The sequence below is a fragment of the Pelobates fuscus genome, chromosome 4, assembly GCF_036172605.1.
Source record: "Pelobates fuscus isolate aPelFus1 chromosome 4, aPelFus1.pri, whole genome shotgun sequence".
In the NCBI taxonomy this organism is placed as follows: Eukaryota; Metazoa; Chordata; class Amphibia; order Anura; family Pelobatidae; genus Pelobates; species Pelobates fuscus.
Genome location: NC_086320.1, coordinates 75314453 through 75337502, shown reverse-complemented (window position 1 = coordinate 75337502; position 23050 = coordinate 75314453). Strand labels below are relative to the sequence as shown.

The following is a 23050-nucleotide window of genomic DNA, read 5'->3' as shown; positions in this document are numbered from 1 at the left end:
GAATAGACATACAGCCCAGATCCTCATTTTGATTAAATTTCTCTTTTTTTTTTCCTGAGCTATTTTGAGGGCTAGCAGATTACAGGAACAGATGAATAACAGTGAAGGTTACAAGATACCACATCTAAAAATATAATTCAAAGACTGAAAATGTGCAGTTTTTTCATAGGCCTTTTCTCCATTTTTTTCAGAAAGTTTATTTGAGTCAAAATAGGAATATGCTAGACTTTTTTGAGCCATAACAGTATGATTGTAGGATATACAACGTACATGCAGGCAACATAAGAAAGCACTCAGCAATGTAACACCTTTGCAAGCTATTGCTATGATCACTTCGAAATGTAACGATTCACGCAATATTTTCATGTCATTCTTGGTGTGAAACTAAAATTCTAACTTTGAGATGGTGCTGTCGTTTGCGTAGTTTTGTGTACCACTCCTTTGTGGTTTTAGAATAGCCACAAACTCTCTTCAATGTGATATTAAAACCATACAATTTGCTTTATAAAAATAGTCACTGATAATAAAAATATTAAAAATATGAAAGTTTTATAAATTATGTTGGCAATTATCCAGTTTAATTCACACCAATACATAGTAGTAGCTAGCTTATTATATGTGTCAAACATTTCAGCAGTGGATATGGTACAATTATTCAGCGAGGCTTCAAGTTTAGACATATTACTGTTGCAGACAGAAGAATTTGATTTATTTTTTATGATTTAGCTTTTTTGAAAGTTGGACTATCCCAGGTTGGTTGGTTATATTTTTTGACTTCCTTGCACACTTCTTTTTCCCTCTATCTTTCGCTCTTTCTACACTCTTGCTTCCAATAATATACTTACAGTATTCTGCTGTCATTCTTCTTGATAAAGTTAGAAGGTTGCCTTTTATGTACATATTCTTTAAAGCGCTTCCCACCAAGATTTCACAGGGACCATGTAACATTTGTGAAAAAAATATATACACTTAAAGGACCACTATAGTGCCAGGAAAACAAACTCGTTTTCCTGGCACTATGTAGTTTTTAGGCCCCCCCCCCCACCATCATGGCCCCCCTCCCGCTGGGCTGAAGGGGTTTAAACCCCTTCAGCCACTTACCTTTCTCCAGCTCCAGGCTCCCTCGGCGCTGGGGTACTCTCCTCCTCTTGCCGACGTCAGCAACGAATGCGCATGCGCGGCAAGAGCCGCGCACGCATTCAAACCGCCCATAGGAAAGCATTACTCAATGCTTTCCTATGGACGTCAGCGTATTCTCACTGTGATTTTCACAGAGAGAATCGCAGAAGCGGCCGCTAGTAGCTGTCAGGGAGACAGCCACTAGAGGCTGGATTAACCCTCAGTGTAAGCATAGCAGTTTCTCTAAAACTGCTATGTTTTCAGCTGCAGGGTTAAAACTAGAGGGACCTGGCACCCAGACCACTTCATTGAGCTGAAGTGGTCTGGGTGCCAATAGTGGTCCTTTAATTTTTTATGATTAATTCAAATTCACGTAAAAGAATGCTTTAGATAAGAGGGAAAGTTTGTAAATGTATATTTTACCACCTCAATTTTAAGCCACCAGACTTAATATTTATTATTAAATATGGGAAGTACAGATACTGAAAAAGATTCACCGGACTTTTAGGCCTTTAACAGCTGACGGTCCGGCATTTGACTATCTGTGAACTAAAAAACATGACATTTTTCGTTGGGACTGCAATTTACAGTTTTTCTTTATTCATGCCTACACACATGTATTACTTTTATTTAGGCCTACAACATTTAACCTGCTTTTGATACTAAGTAATTATAGCAAACCGATTTAAAAAATCCCCAAAACCTCTACAAAGTTTAGATTATAACGTATACCATAGCATGTCAAATAGGACTTCTTTATATTTTATGGTAATTGAACTTGACCTGATTAATGAGAATCCAGAAGGTTGCCATCTTTTACAGCGACTGTCTTTCAGTTTCTCATTTATAATAAAACTAAAATGCTTATTCGGAATCATTAATTGAAACGAGCAGAGCCAGTATGTTGTTATTTTCAAGGCAACTAATCATAACAGCATCCACATAATAGTAAAAGAAAAAACACACAAAACTTGGATTTGCTGTTGGGAGTGTTGCAAAATCTGTTTGGGGGGAAATCTTTTTTTTTTTTTTTTTAATTAAAGGCATGTTTTTACTTATCTCATTTATCAAGAATGTACAATTTTCTTGCAGATGTTTTTTTAGCTATTAGAAGAGGCTTGGAATATCAGTGTATCATACTGCACCTGAGGAAAAACTCTTGTGTGAAGCTTTTCAACCTGCAATTAATTTTCTCATGTTCTATAAATAGAACCCTTTCCGTGCTGGTCATATTCCTAGTGAATCATAAATCTGGTCTGTGGGACAAGTTGGAATCCATTATTGGTTGACTAGGCCGAAGCCTTTAGCAAAAACTCCAAACTCTAGAATGGATATAATAACATGAACTGTAATTATTGTTTCATAGAAACCTAAGCATAACAATGTGCTTCAGTTTTTACTTAAATTAAAAAGAAAACTAAAGTTGTTTCCACCGATTAAGACACATTCAGGAGTGGATTAAAATATAATTAATAATACAAATTCCATTGCCTGTTACATTTTTCAATCTAGGTTTAATTTATTTGTTTTAATATACATTATTCATTGCTTTCACTAATAAGGGAAAGTTTCCGCAGACATCTGTGAACTCCAGTGAACTTTATACAAAGTATATTTACAAAAAAAATAGCTTTTCACATTAAAGTAAAAAAAAATAAAAAATTAAAATGCAGATTTGACTGATGACAAAATACAGATCCCATGAAAATACCATAACTAAAAATGGAACACTTACTGGGAAAATTAAAAATAAAACCACTGAAAGGCCATTTTAGCATCATCTGTTATTACTGTGGTGATGGTGTCAATATTTGTATTTTGCCCATAACACCCTCTCCATTACACTGTGGGCATTTTAGAGCATTTCTTCCTTAAATTAGTAAACCAAAGTTCTCCAACAGTCTTTAGGTTTTTATGCTCCTAGCGTCTTTGATCATTGTTGTAACGGTAAAACAACCGCAGTGTGATCTTTGCATGTAAAGGTGTTTGATTAAAATGAGCAAAGCTTTTGTCTGGGAAAGAATTAAAAAGAACACCAGGTTCCAGAGTAAGATATTCTTGGATGGATCCTGATAGGCATTGTAATCCAAAGTTTAAGGTAGTAATTGTATGTGTAATCCAAAGTCTTTAAAGGCCTGTAGAAGTTTACATTCCTTAGATACATTGCTGGAGGTTGTGTTTGCAGAATACCTGGGTATTAGTTGTATGGTATTGGTTGTAGAGTCCAGTTCTCCAAATATTTGGCTAGAATTGGTTGCAGATATTCTATCAGCATCATCTGTTATCACTGCGGTTACAATTACAGTAGAACATCAACAGGAAAAACCCAGGTAGCAACAGTAGATATTGATGATGGGACAAGTGCAACAAGGCACTTATATTGTCTGTCCATCTTTGAGTTTATCAAAGCATAAATCTGACACTACTTAGGATTAAGATTAATAAAATTTAAGATTAATACAAATATATATATATATATATATATATATTATATAAAAAAATTAAGCCGAGGAGATGTATACCTGTATTCAAACATTGACATAGCACCTCTGACACACATTTTACAGATCTATGTAGGATTCCAAGTTTTGTATTAATTGTATATCTGAATGGTAGGGGTCTTCTATGAGGAATTGAGGTAGGTAGATGTATATTATTAGGCGTTTTGCCAAAGGACACTTACTGGTAGGATGGCCTAACTGACATTCAAACTTTCTCAGTACTAAGGCAGTGAGTGACATTACCCCTGCTCAAACCAGCTGATATGCAGACAGACAGTATGCTTTTCCAGACAAGGAGTGTTCAAAGGTGTGGCATTTATTTACATGCTTTGATGTATTATGTGGCAGTGATTAAAGACCAATAATGAACAGTTAGCTGGTATGTGCTGGTCTGCATAAAACAAAAAATGTTGGTCCTTTGGATACTCCCAGTAGTTGTTTGTTTTTTTGTTTTGTGACATAAATCATGTGTGAAATAATGAATTCAGTAATTCATGAAAGTCTGCTGAAGACAGTCCTTTGAATACCCGAGAGGCACTTAGGAAAGTTTGTGAGAGTCTCCTTCAACATTACACCTTCACTCTCCTAGGTTTACCCAGTCAATCCAATTGCATAATAAATAATTGCACTTTTTTAGAATGAGGCAAGACAGCAAGGGCTGTTTTAACCCCTTAAGGACCAAACTTCTGGAATAAAAGGTAATCATGACATGTCACACGTGTCATGTGTCCTTAAGGGGTTAAGGAGGTTATCTACTGGAATACTGGACAAAACAAACCCAGCTAGCATGGTAGCTTCTTCACTTAAAAAGAAGTGAGGGACGTATATTAGTGCATGGACTTTAAGGGAAGATAGGGGGAGCTTGCAAGGAATCAGTCGGAAAATGGCCCTGTACTATAAAGGATGGATTCATCCAGGAGTAAGGTGGTATTTGGAAGGTTGTCTTTATAACCCTTGTTCTACTCCTTTTTTCTGATAACTTAGCACAATTTGGATTGAATATTAAAGTAATTTCAAAGTATGTATGATGACTATGAAATGTTCCTAGTATTTTCTGTCAGCAGACAATAACTGCATTCACATGAACTCAAGACGTCATAGCTACAAGGAGAAACAATGTGGGTGTCATAAGAAGCAGCAATACCCACAAAATGGCTATTACAGCTTAGCGATAAAAGGCAGTTATGAGAAAATTCACGTGTGGTAGGATTTATAAGGCATTCATATTTATTTCATATGAGTTTTTCCAAATTAAAAAGCAGTAAGAATTTTGGAATGAATTGCCATGTGTGATTTGTGTGGCCCAACAATGGAAAAATAGATTCTTTTTTTTTTTGGAAACCAAAACCAATAATAAACTGGTAATCTAATTTCTCTCAACAGAGTGTTAGCTTTATTGACATTGTCGTTTACATAATAAAGCTTTGTCTTTTTGATAACATAACAGTACTTCATGTGCCACCCATATTAGATGTAACTATGAAATAAACAATTCCGAGCTGGCAAGCTTCACAATTTGAATTGTACCTCCATTGATTCTTCGGTTTATTAGATTTAGCTGGTTTGGTAACAATAACTAAAGCTGCATGTTTAGTTTCTATAAAGATTTCTTAGGAATAAATGCATTAGAGTCACAGAGCACCAGGGCTAATGTGTTTTTCTGTCTGAGGTACTTGCAGAATAAAACACACCAATACCTTTCTCGCTTTATTGTTCTGTTGCATTCCGTGTGGACTATTTTCCACATATCCTCTTAAGCTTCCTACGTGTATTTGCTGACAGCCACATATTGTCAGGATATTTTCAAAATATTCAAACTCTGTCACTACAATTCAAGGAGAGGAGGATGGCTTGGCTATAATCATCCAATCAGAAAACAGACCAGATATTTTTTTTTTTTACCTACTCGTCAATCGCAGGCACTGCGCAAAGCAGACAGATTTGATATATATTTAATTTAAAATGATAGCGTTTAATCTCTGGTGCAGTTACCCAAAGTTATCACGATCTTCTATAATCCTTTTATATTGTAGACATTAGCAATTAGTACCTTTCTTGGATGACACTAAAAAGGTTAAAATCCCAGAATTCCTTTACCCTTCAAACAATCAGCTGCCCATTCAATATGTATATTGCTGTATATTTGCAGTATTTTTGTATAGCAATTCATTACTTCATATATATTAATGAGATAAAGTAGAATCATTAAGAAGGAAAAAAATAAGCTGTTAAAAAAATAATACTTCACTTATTTGACCACAAATTTGATTAATATATTCACGTATCATTAATGATAGTGAAAGAAAATGGACTTTTCTGATATATAATATATATTGTGTTCATAAGCTTTGTAGAACATTTTCAATAAATACACTTTTATTTTAAAAACTGCAAGTAGAAATGTATACAAAAATGTCTTAAAATAAAAATAAATACATAGTTACATTAACCATTTAACATATCGCATTGCAAGAGACGTGGCATTTAACTATTATGTTTTTTTTAATGCTTTGCTTCATTATATTTATTCCACCTCCATTTTGATTTTTGCATCATAAATCAGAGATTATTTTTGTATCTGTACTGATGAAAAAAAAACCATTCACATTAATGACTGTTGTAACATGTCTGGAGGATTCATACAGGAACTGTAGTCTTGTCCTTTTACAACATGCCATATGGTAATTTCTCAAGGATTATTTTATGACACTCATTGCAATTTTTTTCTTATGACGGCACAACATATTTATAGAAGATTGTTTGAATATAGTAGAATTTCCATTTATTATGAAAGCAAATTTTTTAAAAAAAAATTAAGAAAAATTATGAACTTTCCTGGATGTGCTGCCTAATACATTAAACAATCTCGATCTACATCATATAAGTTAATTAGCGCAAATTACATTTAACTGCCGTAGGCAAATTCTTTATTGTTGTTATTCTTACAATATATTCTTCCAACTTAAATACCTATATATTTATGTATATAATGTGTGTGTGCTGTAGCTAATGAGAAGGAGGTGTTAAACAGAAATACTTAAATTACACACTACATATAAAATAATCCATTATAAACATATTATTATATTATATGATTATATTAAAAAATATATATAAACTGAAAATATGTAAAGAAAAAAGATAATCCAGTAGAAGCACCTAGCAATTAAATGTGATTCTATTTACCTCTTGGGACATGGGTGTAGTATATGTCAGCAGGCATATTGAGATTGTACAACATTGAGATTTATATAGTGAAATACACATCCCTATAATGAAACCTGTATATTACCGAAGAGTCTCTGTATGAGATAGAGGTAGCATTTAATATGATGGAGGGGGGTGGAAGCTTCATTGTAGTTGGAGGGTCTTTGTCTGCATTGTCTTTGAAATATAATGTGTCACTCTGACCCAGCTGTATACTGCAGAGTATTGCTTCATTTTTCACGTCAAATGTCTGTCATGCCTGATTTTTTGCTATCATTCCTTGAACAGTCAAAAGGCTTTTGGCTCAAAATAGGAGATGAACGCATTTTGCTTGCTGCAGATCACATTCAATTGTTATCTTTCACTGTGATCAAATTGCAACATGTGATTTGCATTTCTGAATATAGAATGTTTAATATAAATAAAATGTAAAGGAAATTGGTCTTTATTAGAACTCTACTGCTTATTGGGGGATATTAACAACACAAAATTCTTCTTTATTTATTACAGAAAATGCTAATTCTACATAGGACTCTTGTATGTAACCGAGAACAATCTGAGTACTTTTGACACATATGACACAATATTCCACATTCTGGTTGTAAATATTTAATACAGCAGTGTACAACAGCCCCGATAATACAATCATATAGAAGCTGGAATTATATTTCACAATACGTACATTGAGGGCAAATATTTCCCTCGGGCAGTAAAGAGATGTGGAAACAGGAATTGCTAAATTTGAGATAGAATTATTTCTAATTTCTTGTAGAGTGAAACGTAGATGCCCCCCATTATTACTCGATGAATAAGCTCGGCGTAAATATTCATCGTCTCGACTGCGTTTTTCACATACAATAAAAATGCAATCCCTGCAAAAATGTTTTTGGGTATAAAATATGATACATTGTGTTTTAAAGAAAATCAGCACATGTGACTAAAATTTATTTATATAGGAGCACTCCCATTAATTTTTAATATTAGAAAAATATATTTTAGCATGTCTTTATTAAAAGAACACTATAGTCACCAGAACAACTACAGCTTAATGTAATAATGTAATGGTTCTGGTGTCTATAGCAGGAAAAGGCAGTGTTTACATTATTGCCTTGTAATACCTCTATTGGCAGTCACTCAGATGGACACTAGAGATGCTTCCTCAGTCAGTGCTGCACGTTCAGGGTCTCCACGCTGTGCAAGGAGGTGCTGAACATTCCTCATAGAGATGCATTGATTCAATGCATCTCTATGAGGACATGCTGATTGGCGCATGTGCACATTGGCACACGTGCAATAGCCTTCCAATGCTTTCCTATGGGAAAGCAGTGGTTTGGCTAAGATCATCGAGATCTCAGCTGTGGAAGTGGTGTCAGTCACGGCAAGACCCTCGTGTCGTGAGGGAAAAGATTAGTAAAAAAACAACTGTACAGCGCAATCAGAGCGGGACCGGTCACCTAAACAGCCACATCAGCACTATAGTGTCAGGAATGCATGTTTGTATGCCTGATATTATAGTATTTCTTTAAACTAAAAGATCTGTATGCTACACATATCAGTCATATATTGCGAGACATTTTATCTTCCAGAAATTGTTATATTACCGACAACATAATCTAATACATTACATATCTAATACTATATGTTATATAATTGCATCATTTGTACAGATATCTTGTATATTTAAATAATAAAAAAATATACATTTTATTTTATATTGATTTATTCTTTTGCCCACAATTAGATTTTACAATAAGGATTCTAACTCCTCTGGCAGCGGAGACTGTTGCTATATTTGAGGAGAGCAGTGAAGCAGTTTGCCACCTTGTGGTGACCAGATCCTAGTACTAGTTACTGATTAGTGATACAGGACAAAATAGAATTTGTTTTGTAGCTATAGGGTGACTAGCTATAGGGCGACCAGTCACCTAACATCAAAATTTAGCTTTTACATTGCTTGTTAACGACATTGAAACCTCATTTTTTTTGGACCACAGTGACAAACCAAATACTCAGTATCCACTGACAATTAATAAAAGACAACTTATAGTAATTATACAAAAAAGACTTGCTATTTTACATTTAAATCAACTTTATTTTCTTATACGTCTGTGGCGTAGCAAGAAAATTATGCAAAATAACTAATGAACAAAAATGACGCGTCTCTCTTTTGAGAATGAGACAGAAGCATACAATAACACCGAATCAACTGAACCTCATAAAAATATATTTATAAATCATCTACATAGAAGATACAGAAATAATGGATAACATAGTGCATTTGAGAATTATATTAGATAATGTGGGTTTTAATTTTTTCCTTTAAGAGCCTTGTATACCTAGACTGGCTAAAGTAGGACAGAGTACCGTGGGAGTTGTAGGCCATTCACAGTAGCCGAACAGCTGATGCCCAGGCCTAGGTTAAAGCTTAAATGATGATGGCTGAATACCATGGGAAAGTAGCCCACGACAGTCACATGTCAAAGGTTAGCCATCACTGACCCAAAACCTCAGTGGCAGAGAATTAGGGCTAAACCCTAAGGGCATTACTCTATTTGTTAAATATGACATGTATGTATGTATATATGAACCTTGCACAAGCTAGCACAATTTATTGTACTGATCTATGCTTCACTTTTGTGATTTGGTGTATAAACTGTTTTTTATTTTTAGTAAATTGCTTGCATCTATAAATAACATTAGGATACATGTCACATCAGGCATTTGTGTTTGCATGTTTTTAGTGCTGTGTGTTACTTTGATGGAATTTTTACTTCTTCAGTACAAGGAATAGAGAATTCTTTTCACTGGCATCCAAATGGTTAAAGCTCAGAAGTTGAAGAAATTAGAAAAATAAAAAAAAACAACTCAATACTATATTATACAGCTTCTTTATATTTCCCCTTGCTCGCTAGAAAACAAGTAGGTGGGGCTGACCGAATAGCAAGCCTTCACAACACATTCAATAATCCTTTATCAGTGCTAACCCTCCAATACATTTAAACACAAAATCTATACATTCAATGAGACTAACTGCCAAACCAATAGAAATAATGACTGAACAGGATGTATTGAACAATGAAACGTCCGTAAGCCAAAACTAAGACAAAGATAAAGCGTCGGGTAAAAACGGAGGAAGTTTTATAAATATTACAGCTTGAGGAAGTAGGGATTTTGAAAAATCCTCAATTGGTGTTCTTTTTCTCGTAAAAAAATAACATATGCACTGCAATTTCCAATCATAAAATCCCGTGCAGGGTCATTATTTTCCATGCATACCCAAACAAAAATGCTGAATTTGAAAAAGGCCCAGAGTCAAATAAAACGCAGGTATGATTTAAAGGATTCACGTATTACAAATGGCTGCCTTGGATCTGCGCATGCAAACCATATGTTACTGCTCCGTCGAAATAGCCTGCTTAATTAAAATCTTCTGAATTTCTTGCTGTTGACCATGTAATTTGCAGTGACAAAGGATGATTTTCTTCACAAAAGAAACAGAAAAGACCAATTGTCCCCAGCATTGTCATATTACTCAACCAATCTCGTACAGCTCCACTTCTAAGATAGATCCAGATGGGTTCTTAACCCATTCTCTGCCAAAAGATTTGCTTTAAAAAAAAAAAGAGTACCTGAATCCTGTTTTCTGTGCCCTAGAAAACTACGTGTTTTTCATGACAATGTGCAATGATAGCCCATTATTAATGACGTACAATAACATCTTTGTTGATTCTTGTTTATGGACGGGAAAAAAAAAATACTAAAATGAGTAAACAGCATAATGAAGTTAAAGGTCAGAGAACAATATGTTAAATAAATTGTGTTTTCAGATATGTATAATTTATATATTTTTTCCTGTGATCACAATGTATGCTACAGGCCTTTCCACATATCAACATTTTCTCACATATACTAAAATGTCCCAGGTTAGTGGCACTATATTTCCCCAAAATAAATGCTGACCCATATATTTTGTCCCATAAGATGTCATAATGTCCAATTTAAATATCACCGTAGTCCTGCAAGGTAAAAAATGCAAGTTTAGAAACTGCAATAATTACAATGCAGGACTAAGACTGCCTCTAGTGGCTGTCAATCAGACAGGCACTAGAGGCACTTCCTGGTGGTTTACCAACCTTTGGTCACCTAACTGACGCTGGATGTCCTTTGCATGAGGACATCCAGCATAAGTAAAAATCCCCGTAGGAAAGCACTAAAGCAATGCTTTCCTATGCAGAGAATCAAATGCGCTCGCCGGATAACGTTGGAGAAGGTGAAGCGCCGACCCAGAGCCGAGGGACATCGGTGCTGGAATCGGGTAAGTGACTAAAGGGTTATTTTAACCCTTTATGAGCCAAAGGGAAGGGGGTTGCGATGGAGGGGCAGACCAGAGGGCTCTATAACGTTCGGAATACAAATTTGTATTCCTAACACTATAGAATCGCTTTAAAGAAGGTGATGGGGTTTCGGTTAAAGCTTAAAAATATATTTGATTAACCCTTAGAGTGCCAGAGGGGGTAAACAAGCACAGTGCTGTACGACATCCCTGCAAGTTCTATAACGTGAATTTCCTGTAAATACACATTACATTAAAAACAAGCCACATATCTAACTCAAGGCAGCCAAAAAGTGAAGAAATAATCCCTGCTGTTATATATATATGCTCATAAACTAGCTCTCAATAAGCAATATGCCTATGCGCTTGGTGTTTTAAAAACAACAATTCACAGCAGCTATGTTTGCAATGAAAGAGTTAAATTTCTAATCAGCTGATGTATTTTATGCAGGCAACATAATGTACATCTGTTTAAAATCTAAACGCTAGTAAAATCCGAAATTAAAAAAAAAAATACACATATATATGTAGATGGAGGCAGGAGGAGGGGTGTTGAATCAGAAACAGAGGTTGCAGTCCTGGGGACATGTTACCTTAGAGATAACCATGAACAGCACTTGCCATAATTTCAAAGGGTTTCACATATAAAGAAAAATGCAAATGGTACTTTGAACATTAAGACGAACACACACAGAAACACATATACACTGATTACCCTGTTTATTTGCTATATAAATTTAACGATACACTAATACATATATATTTTGAAACACATTTGTATAAATACTTTACACGTTACACAGGCACGTGTGTGTGTGTGTGTGTATATATATATTTAATATATAGATATTTATTCTTATATTTGTTCATACCCACTGCACACTCACCATCCCTTCATTGATAAATATTTATTAAAATATGATTGTAATCAAAGTTAAATTAGATTATATATTCATAAAAGGCCTGCAAGGATGCATTGCATTGATAGGATTAAATTAGAACCCATTAACCACCCATATTTCTATATTTATTAACCGCCCGTACAGTATTTCTATCGGGAAAGCCAGGCCATGAGTTAACATAAAAACATTTTTTTTTTTCCATTGCAGTCTGCCACTGGATATTTTCTTGAGAAAAACGTAGGTTTGCTACTTCCATCCCTCATTTATCCTCAAGGTTCAAGTACAGGGAATTGTAAACATACTTGAACACAAGGGGCTGGTGACCACAGTGTAAAGCAGATCTCTAAGATGCTCATCCATCCCATTTATTTAGCTTCCCTGCCACCACCAATGACCTTATTGTTACTTTTGCCCTTAGCTTTTAAGAGCCAGGATAGATGTTATACTGTACTCCTCATAAGGTAACACTACTCAACGTTAACTGTATAAACTGTGTTGCTTTTTGTTATCTTGCATCGTCTTTGCTGCTGGCCAGTGTTTGTGTTTTTAATACTGCAAATACTAGCTGAAGGTACACATGCAAAGGAAATACCCATAGAAGCAAACCATACAGGGACACAGTTGGGAGTATGGTGTGATATAGATAATTAATTATAAAACAACTGAAGTTCCAACAAGTCCTGATGATCTACGGATTCTTCATGCAATAAGCACAACCAAAAGCAGGTAATGGCTGAGAGCAATGAGCATATTCTATGTTGTTCTGTCATTCCAAACTCAGCAATAGTTTCTTTCATGAAAAAACATGAATGAAGCCACTCCAAAAGAAGATAGAAAATGCAGCATTGCTACCAATATCTACTACCTTAATTGCTGTTGTGGGAGCTATGAGAGCCTGTAACAGATCTTTCCCTGGTCAGATCATTAAATTAGGGTTTATAGTTGCAGTGATTTTGTTTTGCAAATTTTTGTATCTGCAAGGAAATTAATGCAGAGAGACAGGGACCTGAGTGCTCATAGAATTCCGGTGATTATGTTTCTCAGAGTTTCATTTTAACTTAGGTCTAACTGTTCTGAAAGGCTTGCGATTAACACACTTCAAAACTTTTGGCCTCTATATCATGTGATCCACTTTGTAGCAATCACATGACTCCACCATAGAACTCCTCTCTAGGAAATGAGACAAGTCAACCACACGGAGCCCTAAATGATAAAGACAACAGAATAAGTAGCTATACGTAAACTTTTAATGGGAATAATCAAGGTGCAGTTTTATATTTATGTGTGTGTGTGTATATATATATATCAGTCAAAAAATGCAAAGTGACGTTCATGCATTTTTAGGCACTGTGGAGTAGAGTGGGTGAAAAGCCGTTGGCGTTCAGTGGCGGCTTCAGACATATTTTACCTGAAATAGCCACAGTGACAGCCTGTGTCAGAAATGTATGGCATGATGACAAATATGTTTAATAAAACACACAAGGAAGAGATTTTTATTCAGCTGATCAGTGTCAAAACATAAAAAAATATTAGTCCAGTACGTGCATGAGACTTCTCTACTAATCCATAAAAGGTAATGTCTTGCATTGGACAATACATTTTATACCAGACTATCTGCTATTAAAGGCGTCTTTGTTTTTTTGTTAAGGCAGAAGCATTAGTTTTGAGGCTCTAATATGTGAATTGTGCATATTAATCTAAAGCAGAATCTGCCTGCGCAATACTGTAGGGAGCGTAGATAAGGGATATATATATATCAAAGCAGCGGTTAAACATTCAAATATAAATAAAACCAGGTGTGAACAAAACATTGATTTAAAAAAAAATCCCTTTTTCAAGATATTAACTTTATTTATGAGATGAGCATTCCACATCAACAGGAAAAAAAAAATATTGTTGTGCGTGCATTTACAATAGAATATGTTGCTCTTTTCAATAATGTGCAATCGCTTAAATGCTTGATTTTGTTTTTTAGTTATTCTAGAATGTCATTAAAGGTAGATTGTGACTTCCGCTGTATTGTCTGAATTGAATATTGTTTTACATTTATGCATGTGCTTTCACTGCCTTTTGCGTATAGGAACAATATAGGCAATGAATAGCTGACCCGGAGAGCTTGCAATTGAATTGTTGATCTCTGCAGCACAATGAGATAAAGTGATTTGCCCTAGGTCATGAAAAACTGCCACCGGTTTTGAACCAAGGTCTTCAATTTCAAGGGCCATTGGCTTAACCAAGGCTACACCTCCTTTAAATCATGTTTCTCATTTAATCCTTTCAGTGCTGGTAAGTATTGCTGGATGTGGGCCCCTGCACTAGAACTACTATGGAATGATGAGAAAGGGCCACTACCAAACATAGCATCCCTGTTTGAGACAGGCTGACCCTGTGCAAATCACTTTGTCTTTCTGTGCCAAAGGCAAAAGCTAATTTGAGTGTGAATCTGACAAGTTAGGGATTTCTGTCCATTTCCAACATTGTGGGTATTCCATTGTTACAGATAACCTTAAAAAAAAAAAAAAAAAGCGCCATCGTGCATTAAACTGGCTCAATCAAAGCCAATCATACAAAATAGAAAGATCATTTTTCTCCCACTCAGAATAATAATAATTTTCGCTATCCTTTTATGCATTGCTCCCAGATATTTCTTTTTTTTTTTGATTGTGATTAAAAAATATATATAAAGGTTTTGTGACCCTCAGGAGTCTACCTGTAATAAACAGCTCTCACCTTCCAAGCTATAAAACAGGCCTGCAGCTCTTGAACATTACAGCTAATTGCCTTCCTACATCAAAGGGAATAGACGAGGATAGAGAGAAAACACAGAAAGGGGGGTGAGGGGAGAGAGAGGCATGGTACAGGGGCAGCTTCACCTTGAAAGGTTATATGTTTGTGGTTTGGTGCTCTGTAAAGTTATGGCCTCAAAAACTGCTGTTTGCGATTAAGTTGATGGGGAAAGTCTATCCCCGCAATCTTTCTCTGTTGCTGACACTGAGCCTTTGTTCGCATTTAGATTTCTCAAACTGTTGCCAGGGTCACGCTGAGGTCAGACACCATGATGATGTATAGAGAACATGTCTGGGAATTTCTCTCACACTTAAAGTACATACCAGGAAAAAAAAAGCAGGAGAGCACCCTGCAAAACTGTCTGATGAGACCCAGATGATAAGATGTTTCTTTTAGTACCTTCATAATTTGCTTTTTTTTTTTTTCGTTCGTTCGTTTCTTCTTCTCTGGCACGCAATGTATTATTAATAGATGGTACCGCGGCCTTAAAATTTTGATGTCCCCTCTAGATAGGGACAGTCGGTAGCTCTTTTGACACTTCATTTCCCAGCCTTGGGGAATGGGTCAGTAAATCTAGGTAAGAAAAACAATGCGTGCTTTCTGAGGAAGACACAAACACGTCTTGCCATGGGCAGTCCGAGGCTCCAGGGCCTGACACTGGATGTGAGTCTCATGTGTGTGTACTTGGCGTTAACAAAACCTAGAACAGGCATGATCACAGCCTCACAGCATCCCCAAACTACACACCCCTGGCCACCCTCATACACAAAGCATCCCTTCCAACTGTGACGAGGGAGCGTGCAAGGCCTGATTAGCAATCAACGGTGGAGGGATAAAGGGCAGTCATTGTAATTTGAAAAAAACGCATACATTATTATAAACTAATGTTTTATTTTTTTCTTTTCATTTTAGTTGGGATTTAAAAATAAAAATAAAAAAAAAATCCTTGTCTTAACTTAAGGGCTTTAAGAGCACTAATGATCACTGTTAACAAACGTAGACACCAGTGCTTTACAAAGCAATTATTTTCAACAAATCAGGGGTCATTTTCTTGATCTTGCATTTATTATATATATTTTTTTCCATTCTATAGTGTGTGTTTAGCACGGGTTGATATTCTTTTCTCTCGCCTTTGTACTCAGCTGCTGCATATGTTAGATGAGATTTCATTCAGCTGTCAGAACATTATTAATAAAACATGCGTTGTGGAGAGGGTCCACTCTTTCTGCTTTCAATCACCAGAGCATTTCACAATGAAAATTTGATGCAGTGTGTAATTTAAAGTTAATGCACGATACTTAAAACGTCGGCATGGTGGCAGAATACGAACTAGCTCTGGAAGGGTTAATTGCATCATTTTTCTGTGTTTTGTTTTGAGAAAAAAGTGCAGAATTCTTTATATAAAAAGATAGGCATGACCCCTTTTCCCCTTTTTCTAGGGTTAATTTATATGGTCGTTAAAGATTTCATGAAATTGAGCAGCCTGGTGCTTTAGAAACACAGTTTACTTTTCGCTTTGTAATTTATGCAATTTTTTACCTGAACTGAGAAATATGATTTTTATTTTCGTGCTCCAATGGAAACAGCATGGAGTGCTGTGAGGAGTTGCAGGTCTGGTTATCTGGTAATACTCAGATTGCTAAAAATTCATTAAAATGTGACATCAGCACAGTAAGAGACAAATGATCACAGGATGAAAAGGAACAGTGAGTCTTTCATGGATTAGTGCTACACAGCCCCAGCATAGAAGCTAACTGCATAAACAGATTATTCCACTAGCAGCATAGCTAAGATTTGCAGAATAATTAAATAGAGTTGAGTTACTGTGAAGATTTCTATGTAATCTGGCTGGTGTGAACACATAAGTGAGGTGAGTGAGATGCAGATTTCTTGAGATGATCCTTCATTGCATCAGATTACCTTTGCAAATTCCCTTGTGGTAAAACAATAAGAAAATTGTAAGCTATTAAATAATTAACAACAGCACAAAAAATAATGTAGTAGAAAAAGATAGCTCTTAGCAATTGCTAGCTCTTAGTATTTGCTATAGAATTCCTGGAAAATCTCTCATTGCTTACATACTATATGTATACATATATATATATATATACACACATATTTTCTGAGTACATTCTTCCTTTGCTTCCATTTTTCGCTGTCTTTTATATTTTATGTTAACACAATTGCATTTCGTAAGGTTTTAGTTTTTGATGCCGCATAGAATAGGATTTAATATGCTGTTAAGTACAGGAAGGCTGTATAAACTAGGATCCTTGCACGATGGTGCTTAAAAAACACATGATATTTTTCCCATAATCCTTTGAGTGCTACAATGGTATTGAAAAGGTTAAAAATACATAAAGGTCAGTAAAATGGAGAAACGTGTCTCTGCGTTGCTGTGATTTTTAGTTTTTAGTTTACCGGTAGGTTTTTTTTTGTTGTTTTTTTTTTTAACCTGGTTTGCTTCATTATTACGAATCACAAGGCGATACAACGTTACAAGCGTCTGAAATAAACCCTTTGTTTTTTGTCTTCACAGAAGAACAACCAGAAGAAACAGAGGAAAGTACAAAACCAACAACAGTGGCCCCAGCTGAGGAGAGAGTCACAAATGAGAAAGACAACAGCGAGGCAAAGACGCCAAAGGATGCAGGTAAGAATTAATGTCTGCCCCATTTTCAGATCCTGTGAGATCCTTGACTCTGCAGGCTCAACCTGCACTGTAGGGGTTTCTAACTGATCTTTAATTCTGAACTGTCTGGACATCCTTGCTAGTATTCCTTGCTTGTACATTTTGCATGTGATTCCTATCAGTAGCCTCACACTGACCTATTTTTAATCATAACCATCTGACAGGATAGATGCGGATAAGTTGAGGAATATTACAGAACGACCAGTGAGATTATTTTTTAATCAAATCAGTTTGTGTGCTTGTAATTTTTTAAGCGCCTTTCATTAATCTTAGCTGTACTTGTGATTCCTCTGATGACATATTAATTTTTCATAAGCGTCGGATTAGATACCACTTGATTTTTTTTTTCCTCCTAGCAATCAAATTTATATCCTTGTAACTAAAAGAATGACATTTTTATTTTGACTTCTTGTTCTTAAAGGTGCATGACCATATTTTAGAGTACAATTTAGCTCAAGGAGATGAAAGATGAATTCATCTTTTTAAACCATTTTGAAACCCTTTAACATTGTCTGCAATGACCTAAGAGACAAACTGGGAAACACAGAGCAACAAGATGGGAGGGGGGGGACGACGACGACGACAGTGACCAGGGTTCTATTATACCAATAATTGGCATTTGAACTCAAAACTTAGGGGCTGTCAGCAAATGCACACGCTGAATGATAAATGTACAAGATTATAGTAAAAAGTATTTAAAGAAGGGCTATTATAACTGATAAAGTAAACTTTTTTTTTGCAAATTATGGAATATTATTTCTAATTTTTATTCTGATTGCTAAGCATCAATCAAGTTGGGTTTTTATTACTGGCAAAGAAAATTAGTGGAGGATTTGCTTTCTTTTTGAGGGGGTACAGTTTTACCCATAAATTACAAAGAACCCGCTTTGAATTAAAAAAAAAAACAAAAAAAACCCCCACCTTTCTCGATTGTTTTTTGAGGCATCTGTTGGGAGAGGGAAGGGACAAGGGCCAGAATCCAGTAAAAGGAATGTGCAGATGATCCAGGCTAAGCAGGAGGAAATATCATTGAAAACGGATTTAAACTTGGGCTGTTTTGATCTCTCCGAATAGACAAAGAGCAGTAATGAAAGCTACTGTCTTTGAAAACAAAACCCCTATGTCATGACATTTAGTTATGCACAAACAAACCCAAGGACTACATCTGGTGTGGATACCCAAGACCTTTTTTTTTCTCTGTTGATTTGGCAAATAAGTGACTTCATCCATGCTTTGTATGTATGAGATGGAAATCTATGGTCCCAATGAATATTACATTGGCTATTTTTGCTGCACGCTATACCTAGTTACATTAAGTAGAATTCACTGAAGCAGAAGAAGTGCTGAAATAGGTTGAAGCCTATTAGTCGCAGGTAGTCATCTATCTTTGTCTTGTATCCCAATGACAGCAGCATATAAAGGAACTTGTATTCACAAAAAAGACATTTAGTTAGATCAGAAAATTAGATTTTTCCACATTTCTCTGAGATTACAGATTCTTAAATCTTATTTCCAAATCTGTTTTTTTTTTGTATTCGTTTCATTATCATGCTTCATATCACAAAACGGTTAGAGAGCAAGATCGGAAAATTACACATTTTTGAAAAAAAGCTTCCGAACACCCCTCGATCATGTACCTTTTTATACGTGATTTATGTACTTAGTTATGTAATGACAAGTATTATCATTTATTTGTATATCAAAAACAACATTTTGCAAATTGAGATACAAGGGGTAAAAGGAATAATATTTACAGGTTTACACACAGAAAGTAACTGAAGTTTATCCACAAGGCCACAATCTAAAAGGGTTCGTATTGGTAAACCACAAGATGCACGTGGGTATGTAGCATGCCGATACCATATATAAAAACAGGTTCAAGGCAGACTGAAGATATTATGGAAATATGAGTGTTTCGTACAGTGGAATGATTTTGAAACCTTTTTAAAAAGAGATTGGTTTGGGGGAGGAATCCAGGAATAAGGTGCAGGAAAGAAAAAGTAAGGGGGGAAGGCTTTTGCAAGAAAGATGGAGATCCTTAGGTGTTTAATATAATTGTATGTGGCATAATTCATGCTAGTATAAGGTTATTAGAGGCCAGATTGTGATCTTGCTTGAAAAATACCTTTTGGCATCAAATCCAGTTTAAAAAAATATTTATAATTATTATTATTATTGAAGCTAATATTGCACTTTTTAAAGTGATTTGTGTTTTCTTAGTTCAGAAAGGGAAAAATCCTTTTTGACATAAAAATTGCAATTGCATTTCTTCCTGGATCAGCAATTTTTTATTAATAATATCAATATTGACTTTTACACTTCGCATGACTTGATCAATAAAACAAGTTTACTCTATTGTGTTATAGAAGTTGATTCTGCATTTAACAAGGCCATAACACAGTGTAGGTTTTTTTGGAGGAAAAAATGGTTGTGACTAGCAAACCAAAAATTTTCAATTCCATTTGGTTTTCCTAGCTAAACATCTTTGTATTAATATAGCACGATATCTGGTATAATGCATGAGGATATGGCTGGTTTCCAAAGTGTTGTACATTCTAAATAAAATAGCAATATATAGATCAGCTACATAGTATTCATCATTTATTTCATCTAGGTTACCGAGTAAAAACAATTCTATCTTGTTTTCATGCTTATTCCACCAATTTAGCAAATTAAATAGTTTAATTTAGTTTTTTTCTTTAATACAGAGTAAATAACACTTACATTCTATTCTTTTGTAAGATTGAGACATTCTGTATACCAATTAAATTACTTAAGTTTCACGTTAGTAGTTGATGAAAAGATTAGTAATTTTCTATTAAAATATACACTGACCTTTCATATTTAACCCCTTAAGGACCAAACTTCTGGAATAAAAGGGAATCATGACGTGTCAGACACGTCATGTGTCCTTAAGGGGTTAAACGCCAAATAGAGAAGGTGATAAAATCAGCATGTCACCTTTGAACGTTTTCGTAAAATGTACTCTCTATTAAAAACTCATATAGACAGCATTGAAATTCTGTTGGAAAACCAAGATGATCAAAATATCATGAGACAAACTATGGACTTCTTTGTCTTATGATCAGAAAATTTCAAATACAATCTATCAAAAGCTTCTGCCTGCTAGGCCTTTCTGTTTCTCAGTAGCCATTACTCGCAACAGCTGATGGGAACGGGTATCTTCTTGCACGATGCAGAATGGATGCCATTGGTATCTCACTGCACATGTTCAAGAAGACCAAATAAAGAATCCTGATGTCTTTTGGAATATTCTATAGATCCCTGTGTTGCACTCTCCTGCATGTAAGAGAGTACACCAGTGATGTAGTTCCTGGCTGATAGAGCCCCACAGGAGTTGAACCACAGAAGATCTGGACCAAAGGATATTGGCTTTAAGGAGGGAGAGCTGCAGTTATGTATATCACCCTTCCCATTCTCCATGTGTCCAACCATTCAAACAGATATGACACCTTTGGGTGTCTTTACAGAGAAGGAAAATACTCCATAAATGATACTGGCGAGTTAAGAAAGCAGGCATTGTACTGACAAAGAATAACAAATGGATGGAAGCACTGGGGCTTTTTCTTTTTTTATTAATTACTATATCAAATTGTATTAATTGTCTATCAGTTATTTCCCATGTTAGCTATTACCTCACTACATCAACATTTAATGGGCTATTGTGTCCCTTTAAATCTGCCATGTGAATCTACTCATCACGTAGTTTTAAGATTGACAACATCAATCCTCTGAATGACCACAGAGAACAAAAAGCCATGTGGCACATGACACCAAAACGAGAGAGTATTGAGACAGATGTACAGAGAGAACTAGACAGAATGCATTTGCAGTTCTACCTGGCTACTATGATTGACTTCTTATTTTATACATTTTTGATACCCGTCCCTCATGATCTTGTGCTCCCAAAGCAGCAAGCCTCACTTTTTGGGAAGCACTGCTTCCTTCCTGATGTTGCCTGAAGGTCATCACATACCCAGTGATGTGAGGGAACGCCAGGATAGTGTGACATATCTGCGTGAGTGAATCCGGAGTGAAGTGCCTCTGGTGAATCACTGTACCAAAGAGAATGTTCTAACAACTTTCCACTAGAGAGTTAGTATAGATACAAGACTCACTTTCTATATACCCCGTACAATGAAGAAAAAAAATAAAAATAAAAAATAAGATGCAGCAGCTACGATAAGATACAAATGAACGTGTTAGATGAGAGATAAGTGTGAATATTTTGTTTTCAATACATTAGATAAGTACGGATTAACACGTGATTAAGAACAGCATGTTTATGACACCTCGTAAGCTGTTGTGCTTTGTTGCTGACATTATCTGAAGAATCCACTCTTGTTAAATGAGACCTTGGTATATATGCATGTTCTGTTTGTTGATTATCCATTCAGAATTGCAAAGCCGGCTAATGCCTCATTTATATTGTCATTTAAATGTAGTGCCACTTTTAATTAATTATAATCCAAATTATATCTCTATGCAGCCCAGGAATTAATATGGAATTCATCCAGATTAATACATTTGCATTAAAAATGCAGCATGTCTAGGCTATTGCTAAGGGGAGCTTGTTTTAATAAGACTGTAAACATAAGGGGGGAGATGGAAATTAACCTTAATTATGGCAATTTAAATTGGTCTTCCATTTAGGTCTAATTAGAAATGAATATCAATAATTATAATGTAAAACATTATTTGGATTTGGATCACATCCGATAAGTCAGAAACTTAATGTCTGTTAACAGCCACTGCACGCTTTTACGCATAAATAAAGAATTTTGTTCCGTTTCTGTGCTTGTTTTACTAGATGTTGTCTGCTTTTGATTAACAGGAAGCTATCAACAAAATATTTATTTTAGTGCCTAGAAATTACTGTCAAGCAAGCAGTTTCTTCCATTTTTGAAGAACACACTGTATATTTTAAGGCCAATACTACAAGTTAATCACCACAAAAGTGACAGGTCAGCAGTGTATACGATGCGGTAATAGTTACGATTACTTTATGAGCTCAAATCTATGAAAAATACGTTTTTTTACATAAAAAAGTGCCGCATATTTCTTTGAGTTATGTCTGCCTTCGTCATAATTTGCAACATTAAAAAAAAATGGTTGAAGGTTGAAAAAACCTTAATAAAACATGATGTTAAGGAAGTACATTAAACATTTGGAATGTAACGTATTAGCATAACATTTTTATTGAATGCAGTTTGTTTTAATCCATAAGAATGCTTATTTCATTCCCCATGCAATGGATGTGCCATCATTTGAACTGTGGGTCAGGCATACAAATGCTAGTTCTGCTAGACATCAGACAAATGGCAGCATGCTTTAGAGATGGAGCTATTCTTTAATGTAACCTATAGGTTAATACACCATACTAGGGGAATTTAATATTCGGGGGTTTACCTACTAAGTAGTGCAGTAGCGTGGACAGAAAAGATGATTGCAAAGTAAAGGCCAAATTAACATAGTTGCAAAAAATAAA

General features: G+C 35.3%; 1 protein-coding gene across 3 annotated transcripts in view; it reads left to right on the top strand.

Moving 5' to 3' along the window:
* Positions 1-23050, top strand: part of ZFHX4 (zinc finger homeobox 4) — a 153553-nt gene that overhangs the window by 114850 nt on the left and 15653 nt on the right. For all 3 annotated transcript variants that reach the window (XM_063451311.1, XM_063451309.1, XM_063451310.1), the window contains one exon: positions 17389-17502. In XM_063451311.1, the coding sequence (XP_063307381.1) occupies positions 17389-17502 (114 nt within the window). The remainder of the gene's footprint in view (positions 1-17388; positions 17503-23050) is intronic.